This window comes from Blennius ocellaris (genome assembly GCF_963422515.1).
Source record: "Blennius ocellaris genome assembly, chromosome: 16".
In the NCBI taxonomy this organism is placed as follows: Eukaryota; Metazoa; Chordata; class Actinopteri; order Blenniiformes; family Blenniidae; genus Blennius; species Blennius ocellaris.
Genome location: NC_137665.1, coordinates 8,097,595 through 8,114,064, shown reverse-complemented (window position 1 = coordinate 8,114,064; position 16,470 = coordinate 8,097,595). Strand labels below are relative to the sequence as shown.

Below are 16,470 nucleotides of genomic sequence, written 5' to 3'. Positions count from 1 at the left end.
TTGAGAGTCGTTAATATTCTCATCATGAAGTACTAACCGCTGCATAACTGTGACACTTGTAATATCCTATTTTTATTCCTAATGTATGGCAAATACCTTCACAATTATGTATTTGCAGAAACACCTTCAACAAGCAGTATTTTACTTTATGTTGGTCTTTGATCGGATAGGGTTATTTCTAGTTCAAAAGTTCCAGTCATGTTGCTTTCTTACACTGTTGCAGTAATTATGTGTGTAACAGGAACATGGAGCTGAAAATATACACTTTTAATTGTAGTTTTCAAAAAAGGTATCGTGTTGTCATTTTTTTAAGACATAAGAATAGTTAATGTTTATTGATGAGATGAAATGATGAACATCTCGGCTACATTGTTGCTGTCTGCTTTTGGGTGCATCTCCATGAAGGAAGCGGCTTTCCTAAATAATTGGTTATTCTTCAGGACAGGTGGTTTCTTCTTTGGCGTGCGAACTGTCAGCAGCTTCACTTAAACACCTTAATTGTATAGACTAATTGGGAATTGATTTGACTGGAAGTCTTCTCCCACTCCAGGTTTAAGCTGCTCTCCCAGGAAGAAGGGGAGTACTTCAATGTTCCTGTTTCTTTGGAGGGGGAGGAGGGCAACGAGGAGCTACGGCAGAAATTCGAGGTGTGTGTGTGTGTGTGTGTGTTAGTTTGTAAATGTGTGTGCGCACTTTGCATCTGTGTGTGTCTGAGTGAGGGCCACTCTGGGAGAGCTGTTAGCAGTTGGCAGGCACACTTATAGTACCATCCGGTCTGGCACACTGCGGTGCGTGTGTCTGTGTGTGTGTGTGTGTGCACTGACCAGTAGGCCCACTCATTAACACATTTGGCCGAGGTGAGGATGACTCCTTTCTCTGTCTGTTTTCGCGTCTTCTCCTTTCTCCTTCTCCTTCTGTCTTGTTTTCTCCAAGCCACAAACATGAGAGACTCATTCTGAAATGTGTTATTCACAGCATGAAGCAGTGATGTTTGAGGGTAATTTGGCTTTTGTTTCCTCAGCTGTCCTTGCTGTAGCCGCAGCTGTTGTCTCAGAGATAGGCGTCCGTTTTAAATTTGGAAAAAATTTCTCGATAAATGTTCTCAAATGATGGACATTAAATGAAAAGAAAAATAAAAAGTCAATATCTCTGAATGACATGTTTTTCGCCTTGATTTAAAGGAATAGTTTTGACTTTCTTCTTCTGTCAAGGATGAAACCGTTTCCCATGCCGCAGGTCCTTGTACCATTGTAGGGAAATAAAACAGACTCTTGCTCATGTGTTTAGGAGTTTATATTTTGGGTTCCATCATCCTTGTTTTTTCTTTGTTGTCTTTCCCTTTCGTTTGTTTAGTTATCCGCTCCGTCCTCTGTCACCTTCAATTCCCCCGTTGTGTCTCTCTCTCTCTCTCTCTCTCTCTCTCTCTCTCTATCCCTCTCCCTCTCTCTCTGTGTGTTTTTTTCCCCTCATCTCCTCAAGGTCACGGTCCTCAGACGATCACTGAGACACGTTCTCAAGGGGGCAGCTATCACACACACCACACCACACACACAGTCTTTAACTCAAAGATGTCAAAGAGAAAGAAAGTCACAGACAGACAAAGATTTCACTCCTGTAACACGAGCTGCTTGCCTCCATTTCACCCCATCAACAATCACACACATACACACTGATAAATAATGCATGTTGAATGTATGCACGCTCACCAGCACACGCTCCCAAAACTGTGTTATTCGGAGGAATACAGGGAACAGGAGGCTGTTTTGATGTTGAAGCCAAGTTTTGATGCGTAGCTGAGGCTTCTTCTCTAACTCGAAGCGACGCCTTCGCAGCCTGTTTTGCGAGACGTTTCATCCTTCATTTTCAGGACTTCATCAATGATATCAATGGACTAGCAGTGTCTGTCCGATGTCTCTCATCAGCCTCACTGCACCTTGCATTGATCTGAATGGATTTTGCTGAAGAAGAAGAACAAAGCAGCATGCACTCCACATTTTAAACACCAGTTCAGCTCTATATCAGATATTGCCTGCAAAGTACCAGCGCAAAATTGCTGTTGTTTTTTTTTCCCCTTCACAATCATGTGTTTCCATTCAACCCGTTTTTTTATTTTTTATTTTTATTGCGATGTGCATCAAAATGTTTGGACATTTGGGTGTGGACAAAACCCAAGCGAGAGAGAGGAGCAGTAATCTCTCAAGGCTATGAGAGTGTTGCCTTCAGCACGCTCTATTGCTCACAAATATCTCGCGTATCCCTCTGAGTGTTTGTGTGTGAGTGAGACAACAGATGGAGACAGAAACGGCCTTTTATCCATTGATGAGTCGAGAAACGCATGGGTTGCATCACGCACATGCAGAAAACACACAAAATAACAAGCAGTACAGGAACTTTGAGACCGAGCAGCAGAGAAATGACTGCATCTTCACAGGACAGAAGAAGCGCAGAGAGCTACAATATGGATAAGTAATGCGCGATAAGATCAGATCAGATGGGGCCCACTCATCCTGTACCTTCTTTCCTCGTGGGCCGGTATTCTGTTAATGTGTTGGGGCCTTTTTTAAGCTGAAGAACGGCTTAAGAGAGGAGCAAAATATAATAATAGAAGTTTCTTTTGACAGAAAAAAGGAGAGGAGAGAATGACAAGATCGAGGCGGAGAATAAATTGAGATTGTCAGAAATGAAGTGCAGAGTGGTTAGAGGACACAGACGGCCAAAGTGGTGATAGACATGAATAAATGGATAGTCGGAGACACAGGCCAAATTCATGAAGATGAAGTTTGAAAATGAATTATTTTACAGGATGAGAAATTCTACGAAAACTTTTAGAGTGAGTGGGAGAGTCGAGCTGAAGGACAGAACGAAAGGAAGTGATGGCAGACGTGATTGAACAGAGTGGCAGACTCACAGAGAGGTCATATCTATTATGGAAAGTGTGACATGGAGTGTAATTTGTCTACATGGAATAAATGGAGAAGAATGAAAAAAGGGTAGAAACCTTCCCCTTTCAACCCACTGTCCCCTCCTGAAAATATCGGATGAGGCTTGAAAGCAGCTTTTTTTTTTGAAGTTAGTGATTTAATGAAAATGTGGCTGGATTGGTGGTTAATTTAAAACTGTGTCTCTGTGTAAAAGCTGTTTTATTAGTCCAGCTTTTCACATCTCCTACGTTTGTTCAGTGTAGCATAATGACTCGAGTCGTAATTCACTTACAACGAGCATAACATTGGACTTGTCTGAAATTCTCAAACGTTTCAGCTTTTAAGTACAGCACTTTGAAAATCATCATTATTTTCCAGCATGTTGTAAATTAAGTATATTTGCTATGTTTACTGAAAACATTGTCATTTCATGTAATAAGCCACTGAAAATAGTGTAACAATATGAGAGGAGATGCTTTCAAACCATCAGTTTCCTTGTAAGCCATCTCTTCATCCATTTTTATACAGCTTTATGTTTGCTGTGAGGAGTCAGGCTCCAGTCGGCCTGCAGGTTAGAAACTCATGCTTCTTGCTGTTAGACAAACATGCTTAATTGTCACAACGTTTTAGAAAGCTCAGACGAATTAGCGTTGTGTTCTCACTTCTTTAATTTTCTTTCCCTCATGATGTGGCCATGTTCTCTTTCCTCCATGCAGAGGGCGAAGATCGGTCCAGGCAAGAACACAGACGGCAAGTCGGCCAATGCTGCATCTCGGTTCGACTCCAATGGCAATCAGGACCGCATGAAGCTGTCTGACTTCAACTTCCTGATGGTGCTGGGCAAGGGGAGCTTCGGCAAGGTGAGGGCTCTATGTGTATGGTTGTCTCCTTGTTTTTCTTCGTCGCATATTGTTCACATTCAGGGCTTTAAAGTGTGTATAAACTTGGCTAAATCTATAATGCGTGAAGCTTGCTAACAGTGCAGTGCCTTCATAATTCACCAATTACTTGTTGTCATGATGTCACATCCTAATATACTGTTATCACAATTCACAGTCAATTAAAGACTTCAATCTTTTCCTTCTCGGCTGAAAAAGTCAAAGATCAAGTGCATGGCAAATGTTTTAGTGATATCTACTATTGTAAGAGTCTGTTTGGTCCTTTTGTGCGTGTCTGTTTGAGTCAGCATTTCAGCTCAAGCAGAGAGGAGAAAATGGACAGAAAAAAATAGTACAGATGGAAAGAATTAGAGGAGATGAAGCACAGGTAGTAGAAGACAGATGCCACGAAAGAGGTGGAAAGGATGACATGGCAGAAAGGAATGAAAGGAGAGAAAGACAGAGATGTGAGGCATGGTGACAGTGTTGACATGAATGAATTGAGGGAGAGGCAGCAGCATCAGACTGAATGAGAAGTGGGAGAATGAGAAAGGAGGGGGGGGACCTGCGAGGGGGGGGGCATGAATGAATGAAAATGGAGGCAAGATACAGAACGAACAGGGAGATGTGGTGGAAGAGAAAGACAGGAAGCAGGGGTGGAATGAGAGAGAGAGAGAGAGAGAGAGAGAGAGAGAGAGAGAGAGAGAGAGAGAGAGAGAGAGAGAGAGAGAGAGAGAGAGAGAGAGAGAGAGAGAGAGAGAGAGAGAGAGAGAGAGAGAGAGAGAGAGAGAGAGAGAGAGAGAGAGAGAGAGAGAGAGAGAGAGAGGAGAGAGAGAGAGAGAGAGAGAGAGAGAGAGAGAGAGAGAGAGAGAGAGAGAGAATTTTCTATGTATCAGACCTGTATGCCGGCTGCCTGTTTCCATGGTAACAGGCATTTAAAGCTACTCTGATGCGTCATTGTGGAGAGCCTGAGTTGAGACTGGATCATTACTGGAATACCCAAATCACACATACATGCCCACATAACCACAGCTTCCTGAAACATGCATACACACCTGTAAGGGCACAAAGAGTGGAGAAGCATGTCGTTTATCTTGCGGTGCACAGAGACACAAACGCATGTGCAACCATTACACGCACTCCATACACCCTAATCCCTATGCAGTTTCACGACACATTTTTACAATGTGGAGGACACAAGCTCTCCTAAGTAGAATGTACATAATAACATAATAATTTGAAATTATTTACAATTTCTGTGGGAAGCTGGTACTTTCATTGTTTCTCTATCCACAACAGTGTTGGAGGACATCTGCATCACAATACTGCCGCAGCAGTTCTCTGTGGACATGCTTGGATTGTGATGGTAACACATGCACATGTGTCTCATGGGCATATGCGGGCAAGGGCATGTCTTATTTTGATCTGTATTGTCATTTCCCCATATACGCATAGGCGTATCACACAGGAACAGGGGCAGTCAGTTGGGAAGACACAAGCAAGCACGGAAGCTGTTTAATAATCATTTCATGATTCTAATCATATTATGTGAATAATTTTTTTGCAAGGGCACTTTTACATTTAAACCCTGTATGTTACTGCTCTCTACTTATTTTTTTTTTTTTTTAACTAAATCAATACATTCTGGCATACAAATGACAACCATATTTGCATATTTGCTGTGTCCATCCATTTTCCATCCGGTTTTACCAAACTTAGAGTTGCGGGGTGATGAGAAAGATCCTGAACGACGATAGTTGAATGCAGGATGCATGCAAGACTAAACGTACATCAGTCCATCACAGGGCACACAGGGAAATACGCAGAGTAACCGACTCTCCTCAATTGTAGGTTTTTGAGCTGTAGAAGGATTATTACTGCCCATGGAGAACGTGAAAACACACAAAAGTCGTAAAGCCTCAGCTTGAAGTGGGAATATTCTCACTATGAGGTAAGAATGCTAATCACTACCCATTGAGTCACTTGTTAATACTTTATTAGAGGGGTCAGAAACCTCAAGCATATGGGACACAGTTGGCAAACCCCAGCTTTATCATGAGCACACTGATAAATTCCTTCTCACTATATACAGTGCATATAATCAGCTGCCATCATCACAAATCCCTGCAAAAAGCTCTCAGTGCAAATGAGATGCACAAACATCGACGAAACTGAGTTTTGAATGTGTGGATTTCAATTGCAATTGCCAGTTTTGGCAGGGATTTGCTGCCATAGCAAGTGAAAATGTGTTGTTCATTCTGTGAGTTAAGCTTGTTTTACTGATGTAAACACCTTCTTCCACAACAGAAGTGAATGCACTGGAGGCAGTCAAGGAGGAGTCTGTTACTCATACATGTGGTAAATCGCTACAGTCTGTATGACAGGAACTGAAAGGAACTTTTTTTTTTGTGTGTTATATTGTAGTATTAATTCTGCTTAGCCTGTTTGTAATTGTGGCTCAATCATTGACAAAACAATATGTCAAGCTGGCACTCCAGTTTAAAAAGCTTGTCAGCAAGATAACTTTAGAATGGTTAACTTATATAAATACAGTATTTTGTAGCAAAGTCATTCAGCAGCCATGGTAACCAAGGCTTTTTCCATATATTTTCTTCCGTTGTGCGAAAACTATGGTTTTTGACAACCTAAACCAGGGGTGTCAAACTCATTTGAACACAAGCAGGCTGGACCGGTGAATTTGCTGCACAATGACCTTTGAATAGAAATTGTTTAACGTTCACAAAACCCGAAGGCGTTGAACATTTTAAACATTTTAATATTATAGTGATGCCTGGTGAAAAATACGCTGAATTGTCCAAGTCAATCTATTGGTTTGCATTGATGTTGCTGTTACTTTGTCAACAAGGTAACTAGTTTACACTTATGCATCATTGATCATCATTGATTGGCTTGTGTAATGTCCACTTCTACTAAACACTGCAGCTCTCAGTCAAGTGAGTTACTTCTCTGGAAAAATCCGGTCAGTCTTATTTCCACAACTTGTAAAGTCCTCCTGAACAGCCAGTTTTGGTCCACTGTCCGTGTGTTTGCCACTTCTGGTTTTAACCATCTCTTGTAAATTCATGATTAAAGTGCCATTGTTTAAAAAAAACAACTAGTTTGCACATGTTTGGTGTATAGTGAGGACTAGTAATACTTTGCAAATGTCTTTCTTGATATGAGACTTCCCATTTGAATTAAATGCAGATTTGTTTAAATGCTGATGTTGCAGGGTGACACTGCATTTGTCCTACTTGGCAATTTAGATGAGCCAACAATGTCTGATTGTTTGCTTTGTCTGGCTCTAAAAAAACAAACAAACAAGAGAATTGAGAATGCCCTCATGCTTCGTCAGCAATGCACATATAATATGTGGCTTGAGTGTTTTTTTGCACAGAACATTTGTGAAAGAATGGATCGCTTTCAGGAGCTCAGTGAATTCCTTCGTAGTACAGGGATAGCATGCCGCCTGTGCAATAAGCTGTGAAATTTCCACGTTGCTGTTAGTAGTACTATAAGAAAGTGGAAGCGATTGGGAACAACAGAAACCCGGGTACGAGAAATCACAGAGCGGAGGTCACAGACCTCGAAAACATCATGCGATCTTCAGATTAGCTTGAGCTTCATGGAGGGTTTCCATAGTCGGGCCGCTGCATACAAACTTTACAGTACATCACCAAACAAAGTGTCAGATGCAGTGATGTAAAGCACACTGCCACTGGACCCACATGGAACCATGAAGGCTTCAGCATACCAAGACAATGATACAAGACATGGATGAGCTAGTTCGATGTTGAAGAACTTGACCGGCCTGCACAGTCTTCAACCCAACACTTTTGGGATAAATTAGAGACATTGGTGTCTGACCTCACGAATGCCTTTCTGAAAGAATGCTCCGAAAATTCCCTAAACAGCAGCAAACTGCAGCCTGACATATTAAATCCTATGCTTCAAGAATGAGATGTCACTCAAGTTCAAATACATGTGAAGGCAGGTGTATGTTGGAGCAAAAATATTCATTTTTAAAGCATCTAAAGCAAAATACAGCACAAATTAACAATAACATGCAGCACATTTTAATGAATTATGTTGTACTGTTGACTATATTGTGAAACTGAATGCAGGACTAACCAGCACACTGGCATCTATTTGCACAAAATGGAAATTAATCTGTTTGTTTCCCGTTAAAATTGTGCAACATTTGCAACAGACATTCATCTGTGAGATCACCAGCAGACCTGAGTATGTGCGCTTTTTTTTAAAGGGAACTAAACAGATTGATGGTCAAGAAGCATTGTCAACACAAAGAAGTAATCTTATGAAACACAAATGTTCTTACTTTTCCATAGTGTATGTGGACTTACAGCACTCCAGTAAAGGAAAAGTATTACACAAGACAACATGCTCCCACAGTGGAGAGAATCAACACGTACTCCATGTATAATACATGACAGTTTAGAATAATACACATCGCTCACTGCGATACAACACAGTGCAATTTCATGCAGTGCAGCAGAGTGTGGGTATATTAAATTTGCCTGGATAAATTCACTCTGCAAGGTCAGCAGAGAAAACGCAGAAGCGTCATTTACGACACATGACAGCTAATGTCCTCCGGACTGCTTTCTGGCAAATGACCCTGAACAAGTTTCCTGGATAAAACGGCGACACACGCCACAGTTCATTCTGTAATACAGCGGACACTTTATGAATGGCAGAGTGACACTGCTCTCCTTGAGTGAAGCACTTTATCTCTATGTGATCATTTACTCTGTCAGGTAAATACTGTGACACAGAGAGGGTGAAATGAACAGTAATGTTCAAATTTCTAGATTTGTCTCCCCAGAGACTATGCATCTGTAATCCTTTTTGAGGAGACATTTTTGTGTCTTTCTTTTCTTTGCTCATCTTGTCTTTGTCCTTGTGGCTGGGTAAAATGAACTTGGGGCCAGATGGCGTCTTCCTTTCTGTTTCAACTTCACTGGGTTTGTATTTACATGGAGTCACACTGCTGCCATATGCACCGAGTCCATGCATGCAGTCAAAGAGAAACATTCAACTTTCAGATTTTAATGCAGATTCTTAAAGTGCTAAAGTGCCCCACGCGTGCGTGGGGCACACACACGCACACACACACACACTGCAAAAAACACAAATTGCCATCCTCAGACACACGCACACAGCTGCACACACATATACAACTGTGTCTCTGTCCATCTGTGCTGCACTCCCTGTAGAATACCGAACCTGATAACCCCGCAATATTATCATACCTGAATATTTATAAGACATAAACAGCAAAGTTGGGAAGTTTCTGATCTCTAAGGAGAGGAAAAACTGACATAAGGTCACCCTTTTTTCTTTTAAGGATTTTTAAAGACTAATGCATGTGATGTGTTTCTATCCCTATCATTGAGATGACACTTTTCTACAGTAACTTACATGGAGTTATTTGTTATTTTCCTGTGGGTGTTTTGCAGCATGATTCTGTTTGCACACAAGCAGCTAAGGGGGAGGAAAAAATATGTCTGCAGTCTGTCTAAAATCTAAAATATCATGCTGCTCTGGGATAATTATATATGAAACACATCAATGAAATAATCTAACAAAGCTGTTCAAGAGCTGTTGAGCAGCATAACATTTTAAAGGCACAAGGCCCATTCTGTGCGTTCTGCAAAGATGTGTAATAAAAGGTTTTAATATAAAGTACAGTAGAATGAAAGATGCCTTGTTCTGGCCCGAAAACTCAATTAGCCTTGTGGGAACTATAAACACAGCATACTAGTTTTATTATAGAAAGTACGGCCGTATTCCTTCATCTCGGCTGTTCTAGGCCTGGTTTTTTTTTGTTGTTGTTTGCTTTTAAGTAGTGTAGGTGCACATGTCAAAGAGAAAACCTAATCTCAACTTGTAATTCACAAAAGTAAATTCTGTAGTTTCTTACTCTGTCTTTTTAAGTAATTCTGGGAGGGGAAAAGTTTTTTTTTTTCTGCTCTGCTACTGTCACAGTAATCATTAATCCACTTTGCTAATTTTTGTGCCGCATCAAGTGCTGCTTCACAAGTTTGCTTTTTCTAATAAATTCCAGATTTTATTCAAGAAAGATGCATTTTAGAAAATGTTAGCACTGGTCACAAGTCTCCTTCAACTTTTACGAGATGACCGGCGAACTGAGACCTGGCCCACATTTGGCCATCAATTTGTTGCAACAACAGGGTTTCTTCAATAAAAGAAAAGAAAAGAAAATAGAAAACTCATAAAACCAAATAAATACAAGAGAGAAGAGCACAGGATACAATGAGTAGGCTGAAAGAAAGATGAAGCAGCACCATTTACTCTTTGTGTGAGTAGATTTTAGCAGCATAAGCCCGACCTTGGATACAAAGCATTAATACTGCAGAGGCCATACACGTCCATACACATGCAGCAGTGCAGAGTGAGTCGTCTCACAGTGGCTTGTTTGGAACCGCCTGATCTGCCTTGGTTGGTTGCATCTCACATGTGAACCACACGTTAAAAAAAAAACAAAAAAACAATGGCTCTGATTTCAATGTCCAGACCTGCAGAATTTCAGTAGTAATACCTTAAACAGTATGATTACAGTGCAATATAGGGTCTTATGTTTGGGTACATACAAATCCCCCCCGCACCGAGAAATGCCAACTTCACATTTTGCCTTTCTCATCCCGAGTCAATCTTTCTCCTCCTTTTTAATCCCACTCCATTTGCCCGTCCACCTTCTTTTATCATTATCCAAGCCCAAACTTTGCACCCTGAAGATCCTTAAAGCAGAGGTTTGAATAATCTCCACCTCCTTTCTCTTTTTCTTTGTTCTTGGTTCTCTTATGCGTCCTCCATAAAGTTCATAAAGGACAAAGGAAAGCCAAACAGCTATAAATATCTAAGAGCACTAAATGATCTTGGTGACATTGTCAGAAAGTTACAGACGAATCCACCTTCAGCTCAGATCTTACAGCCATAAGCAGTTTTCCATTATCTCACATGATCTTTACATTTAATAGTGGGAACATTTAAAAAATGTAAACTTTATCAGTTAAACTGATCAAAAAAAATGTGCGTGTCTCGCTATTAACTGTATTTTTTTTAATGGACGAGTGTTTCAGCTCTGAGCCGTCTCACCTGTATTTTTCATGTTTCCAGCTGACTCGTTCTGAAAGAATGATGCGTAGGGACCGAGTATGCATTAAATTTATCATACCATTCTGGCTTCAATGTTGTTCATTGAATAACTTGCATGCTTGCGAGGTGTTTTTTTTCCGGAAAACTTTAATAACCCTGCAGACATAGAGAGTCATATCGTCATCGTCGCATAACCGTGACTGTCTTGTAGATTATAATAACTCTATAGTTTAATAATAGTAATAATACATGTCACAATTGATTGTAATTGGCCTGCCTTTGCCGTGGGGAAAAAGTAAAACGCATCATCAACAGGCCTGTGAAGTTTGTGGATCTGGGAAAGAATACAAGCAGATACACACAGTTTACAAAATGCCACTTAATGTTTTCAAAGAAGTGGATTAAAGGTCGTGTGTCCCACTTAGTCGACCCTTCAGTGTCTGCAGGAAGAATAGAAGTGAAAATTCTGCAATGGTCGCCTCCTGCCCTCTATCTTTGAGCGAGTTTTGAGAGCTATCCGACATGTATTTCCTCCAAGACAGCCAAAACATTTACAGGATCGGGAGACATTTTGCCAAGAAGAAATGCAACCTGAGAAAACGAGAGAGTTAAAGGACTTATTGACAGCTGCCACAAAAAGTCCACGGTGGTATTAATGCCAAGGGTGGCTGTGCACCATATTCAAAACAAAGGCAAACCTATTAGGAGAGATTTTTAAGAGGGACCGGGTAATTGTGTCCTTGGTCTGATCATTTCTGTTTTCCTTTTTGAAACTCTGCATGTGGAAGTGTCCTTAGGAAAGACTCTGATTCCTCCAAAAAGCACCCAATGCCGTGCAAGGATTCTTCATGGCAGCAATGTTTATAAGTGTGAGAAAGAATAGGTGAATGTATTTGCCTTGTTTTGTCCCAATGATTTGCGATTGTGTTGGTCTCACCATCTAACTGTTGATGCCGAAGCAGTAAAATGTGATGTATAAGATAAGTCTTGTTCTATTTCCTGTTTTACTCTGCTAGTAAGTACCAAATATTCAGCTAAAACAAATGACACTATTGCACACTGCTTCAACATATGGACAGATCCTCAACTTGATGAGTCTTCTACTCAATTTCTGGTCACTGAACCGTGATTGGATGCGCTCCGTTCAATCTCTAAAGGGGTCGCTTCTCTGTTGCAGCCACGGTGAATAACCTCCGCGTTACCACACTGACACAAAATCCACAGAGAGATGGACGGTCGCCTGTCTGCGTTTTAGTGCTCAAAATCACTAGACAATTCTTTCGCAATCCCAAGAACTTTTGTCACAATGACATGTAATAAAAAGTGTTCCTTGCTTCCTTTTCTTTCCTCGTCTGCTCCTCTCGCCTAGTTTTCTGTCCTCTATTTACGTCTTGAAAAGTGATGAATTCAGGGTTTTTTTTTGGCTTTGTCTTTGGTCCTTTTTGTCTTTATTTCTACCTTGACTATCTAACCCAAAACAGTCAGAGGAGCTTTCCTTGATTGCTTCACTCGCCGTCCTCTACAATTCCTTCCCTGTCTCTCTTACTCTGCCTCCCTCTCCCATATCGCTTTCTCTCCCCCTTTCTCTCCTTTTCCTCCACTGTGCCCTTCTTTTCTCTGTCAGTTTAAATCAGTGACAGGAAGACCTGTGCGTCTTAAAGATTTTGAATATTGATGAATTTGTCTTTTGTGCATTTCACATCTGTCCTCTCTGTGTTTTCTCTTCGTTCCACTCAAAGGTGATGCTGGCGGAGCGTAAAGCGACGGAGGAGCTGTACGCAATAAAGATCCTGAAGAAGGACGTTGTGATCCAGGATGATGATGTGGAGTGCACCATGGTGGAGAAGAGAGTCCTGGCGTTGGCCGGAAAACCTCCCTTCCTGACGCAACTGCACTCGACCTTTCAGACTATGGTCTGTGCATCAATATTTCAAGACAAGATTTTACTGTTGTATAAGTAAAAAAAAAAAAAAAAAGTTATTGCATCACAGAAGCTAATGTATGGATGAGAACATTTATGATTTTTTTCCTGGAAGAGAGGTTTGCTTCACAAGAGAACCAATGCGGAGATACCATTTCCAGCTGTTGTCTAAAGCAGTGATTCACACACACACACACACACTCAAACACACACACACTTCCTTTTCTCTGAGGATGAAGTCTTTATGTCTAAGGGTGTTTGCTCGATTGCAGCCGCTTCAGTTTACAGTTTCAAACTTTCATTCAGCAGTTTTTCAAAAGATGCATTCAGCTCTAATTTTGTCCATTGCTTCAATGCAGCCATATTCTATGCAACACTCTTGGTGCTCTTATTTTTTTGACCTATTCATCTTTCTCATTAGCCTGATACTTCACAGTTTTTTTTTCTCCCTATGCTTACATTTCTGTTTTAAACTTGTGTAAATTTATGACACAATCAAATTAAATACAGACTGAGCTATTTGTAAGAAATAAAGAACATTATAGTACAGGCTATCAAACACATTTTAGTTCAGTGGTCACATACAGTTCATCCTGAGTGTGGCAGGCCGGTAAAAATATTGCGATAACCTATAGATTTGAACTTTTCTTTGTTGTGGCAGAGTATAGGTGAGGATTTAATGAAACCTTCTGTAAAATACAGTAATATGTCCAAAAAAAGCACTTTAGCTGGTGCAATATGCATATTTTACAAACTCACCCCGACAGCATGGCTCTGAGGGTAGTTTGATAGCAACGAGGCATCATTGTTGTGTCCACTAGTCTTAAGTAATGTGTTAAGAAATCTGATTTTCTTTTTTTATATATAATTTTCTTGTGAGTTTGGCAGACTGGATTGATACGCCTGCCTTCAAATTTAGAGGGCTTTCCATAATCAGATTGTTGATAATATCCTCTAAAGAATGGTAAAATATTGTATGTGCTTGTTTGATCATGTTAAGTAACCACACTCTAACTGTAAAAACTAAGAGACAACAATTTTTTTTAAAAGCTGAACCGACACCATTGGTCGGCTTCTACACTGTCACGATATGTTATCACAAGTGAGCCACCATGCGACATCCTGCTGAAGGGCACAGCTGCACTGCTGGTGAGCTCCGTGGTCTTAACAGGAGCCACCTTGCCTGCTGTCACCAGCTCACAGCTGGAATACACAGGCTGAATTCAAATTTGATTCATGCTCATCTTCTGACGTATAATCCATACTACACTGAAGATGAGTCAACACAGGAGTAAATATAGCTCTCTGCTTTCACACTTAACTCCGAGTGCATTTCATTTACATCCCCGTGCTTTGTGAACGCACTCATCTCTGCATGTTGTTTTTGTCCGTCGTTGAATCAATTTGGGGTTCGACTAGACAAATAAAGCTAACCCAATCTACAAACATGCAAAAACTACAAATGTTATGTATACATGTACAGGATACATAATGGATATAGTGTGGAATCCACAGACTCGTGCAGTTAAGTCTGAATCACACATACACTGTCGACACACATAGAGAAGCAACTGCTCATAAGACTTATCAGGCAGTGCAGGCCCTGACACACAATGTTTTATCTCTCTCTCTTGCACACACAGACACACACACACACACACACACACACACACACACACACACACACACACACACACACACACACACACACACACACACACACGGCCATACAATAAATCCCTTCACTTTTTCTCACGTATTACACCTTATTGGCAATTTCTGTGGATAACGGAGGACAATAGGTCCTTAAATTGATGCCACTGTGCTCACCCAGCTGACAAACTACATTTTCTCTCTTTTCTGTATCCTTCCCCATACATTTTTACTCCTTCAGTCATCTTTTTCTATGCCTCTCCTTTGACCTTCTTGTATTTGTCCCATCTGTACCCCCCACCCAAAAGAAAACCTCTCTCTACAGCATTTGACACTCTTTTTTTTTCTCTCTCTCTCCCGTCTAATTCCTCTCTGATCTCTCATCTTTTATGAAAACTGACCTTTCGTTCTCCGTCTGCCTCTCCTCTGTCTCCGTAGGACCGTTTGTATTTTGTCATGGAGTACATAAACGGTGGAGATCTCATGTATCAGATCCAGCAGGTCGGCAAGTTCAAAGAGCCCCATGCTGTGTAAGTAAACACCACACATGCTCTCCACTATCTTATGCACTCATCTCCCCAAAATCTCAACCCCATTCAAATGGACGTTTCAAAGGTAAGCTGTAGTGCTTTAAAAAAAAAAAAAAAGTGAATAAGCCATCAGCGTTTTGACAGGCTCGGGTGATGGATGAGCAATCTGAGCAGAGCCTCCGGGTGAAATATGTTGTTTGCCCCGATGCACGCCGCAGCCCTCAAGAACTTCAAAGGAACACAAGTAATCCAGCAGCTCCTGAGAGTTTTCAGTGTGTGGTACAATACCTCTAAAACTGCAGAATATAATTAAGGTGGCTGGCAAGATCACTGGTGTCAAGCCGAACCAGCGAGCTGACATATTTGACAAGCGGGTTGTCGGGGAAGCGAGGGCCTTGGAGAAGTTAGCCCTTCATCTACTTCATAGGGAATTAGAGTTTCTTCCCTCTGGCACAAGGTTTAGACTGCTGAAGGGCAAGTCGAAGTGGATGAGGAACTCTTTTATCTAAGGCCATCTGCTTATTCTCCTTGGTTTAATTTATTTATCAGACAATAGTCGAGGTATTCTGCTCCATGGATGAGGATCTTGCCTTGAACTTTGGCTCAGAGTCATGTCTCTTTGTATTTTCCCTCCATTCAAGCTCATCATCTAACAGGCACGACTAGTTAGTCACTGCACTGTGGCTGGACATAATTCTGGGTCACAGAAATAACAGTGAATGAGCTCCAAACAAGCTTACCTTGTTTTTCATGTACCGGTATCCCCACACGTCCACAAAGCCTCGTGACATATTTAGCAAACATATTACAAACACACACCGCCTGTGCACACTTTATAGAAACATAGTTGACAGATTGGTCAGTCTGACCAGACTTGGGTTGATCTTATCAACTGCTCTCTGGCCTTGAAAAGACAGCGCTGACCTTTACTTTGACACACTGGCACATACGCAAACACATTATTCCCGTTTCCCTGCAGTCTTTTCTCTTTGCCCCCTTCTAATTGCTGTTATTGTTTCTCCATTTTTGTGTATGTGTGTGTGTAGATTCTACGCAGCAGAGATAGCCATTGGTCTGTTTTTCCTGCATCTAAAGGGCATCATCTACAGGTGACATTCATGCTTGGCACGCTGAATTCATAACAACAAACCAAGTGCAGCTAACAGCAGACTCACAAGAGTTCCATGCATCTAAATGTGGCCTCCTTCACATTTCACAGGGACAGTACAGTATTATATATATCAAAAGTTGTGATATCCAGTGAGGAAAGATTGTAGACAATAGAGATAACCTCCTTACAGATTGACCAAAGCACATCAAATCACAGTCCAGACAGTAATGGACATGGAGGAAGGAGATGAAATGATCACACAAATTCATGAAGTAAAGAAAAGATCAATCAAATACACACTGCCCCAGCAATCTAA

General features: G+C 41.1%; 1 protein-coding gene across 1 annotated transcript in view; it reads left to right on the top strand.

The window, feature by feature from the left end:
* Positions 1-16,470, top strand: part of prkcbb (protein kinase C, beta b) — a gene marked incomplete at its 5' end in the record, with an annotated part of 71,605 nt that overhangs the window by 41,810 nt on the left and 13,325 nt on the right. The window contains 5 exons of the mRNA XM_080511524.1: positions 551-647; positions 3,638-3,781; positions 12,679-12,852; positions 14,952-15,043; positions 16,090-16,152. Coding sequence (XP_080367650.1) covers positions 551-647; positions 3,638-3,781; positions 12,679-12,852; positions 14,952-15,043; positions 16,090-16,152 — 570 coding nt within the window. The remainder of the gene's footprint in view (positions 1-550; positions 648-3,637; positions 3,782-12,678; positions 12,853-14,951; positions 15,044-16,089; positions 16,153-16,470) is intronic.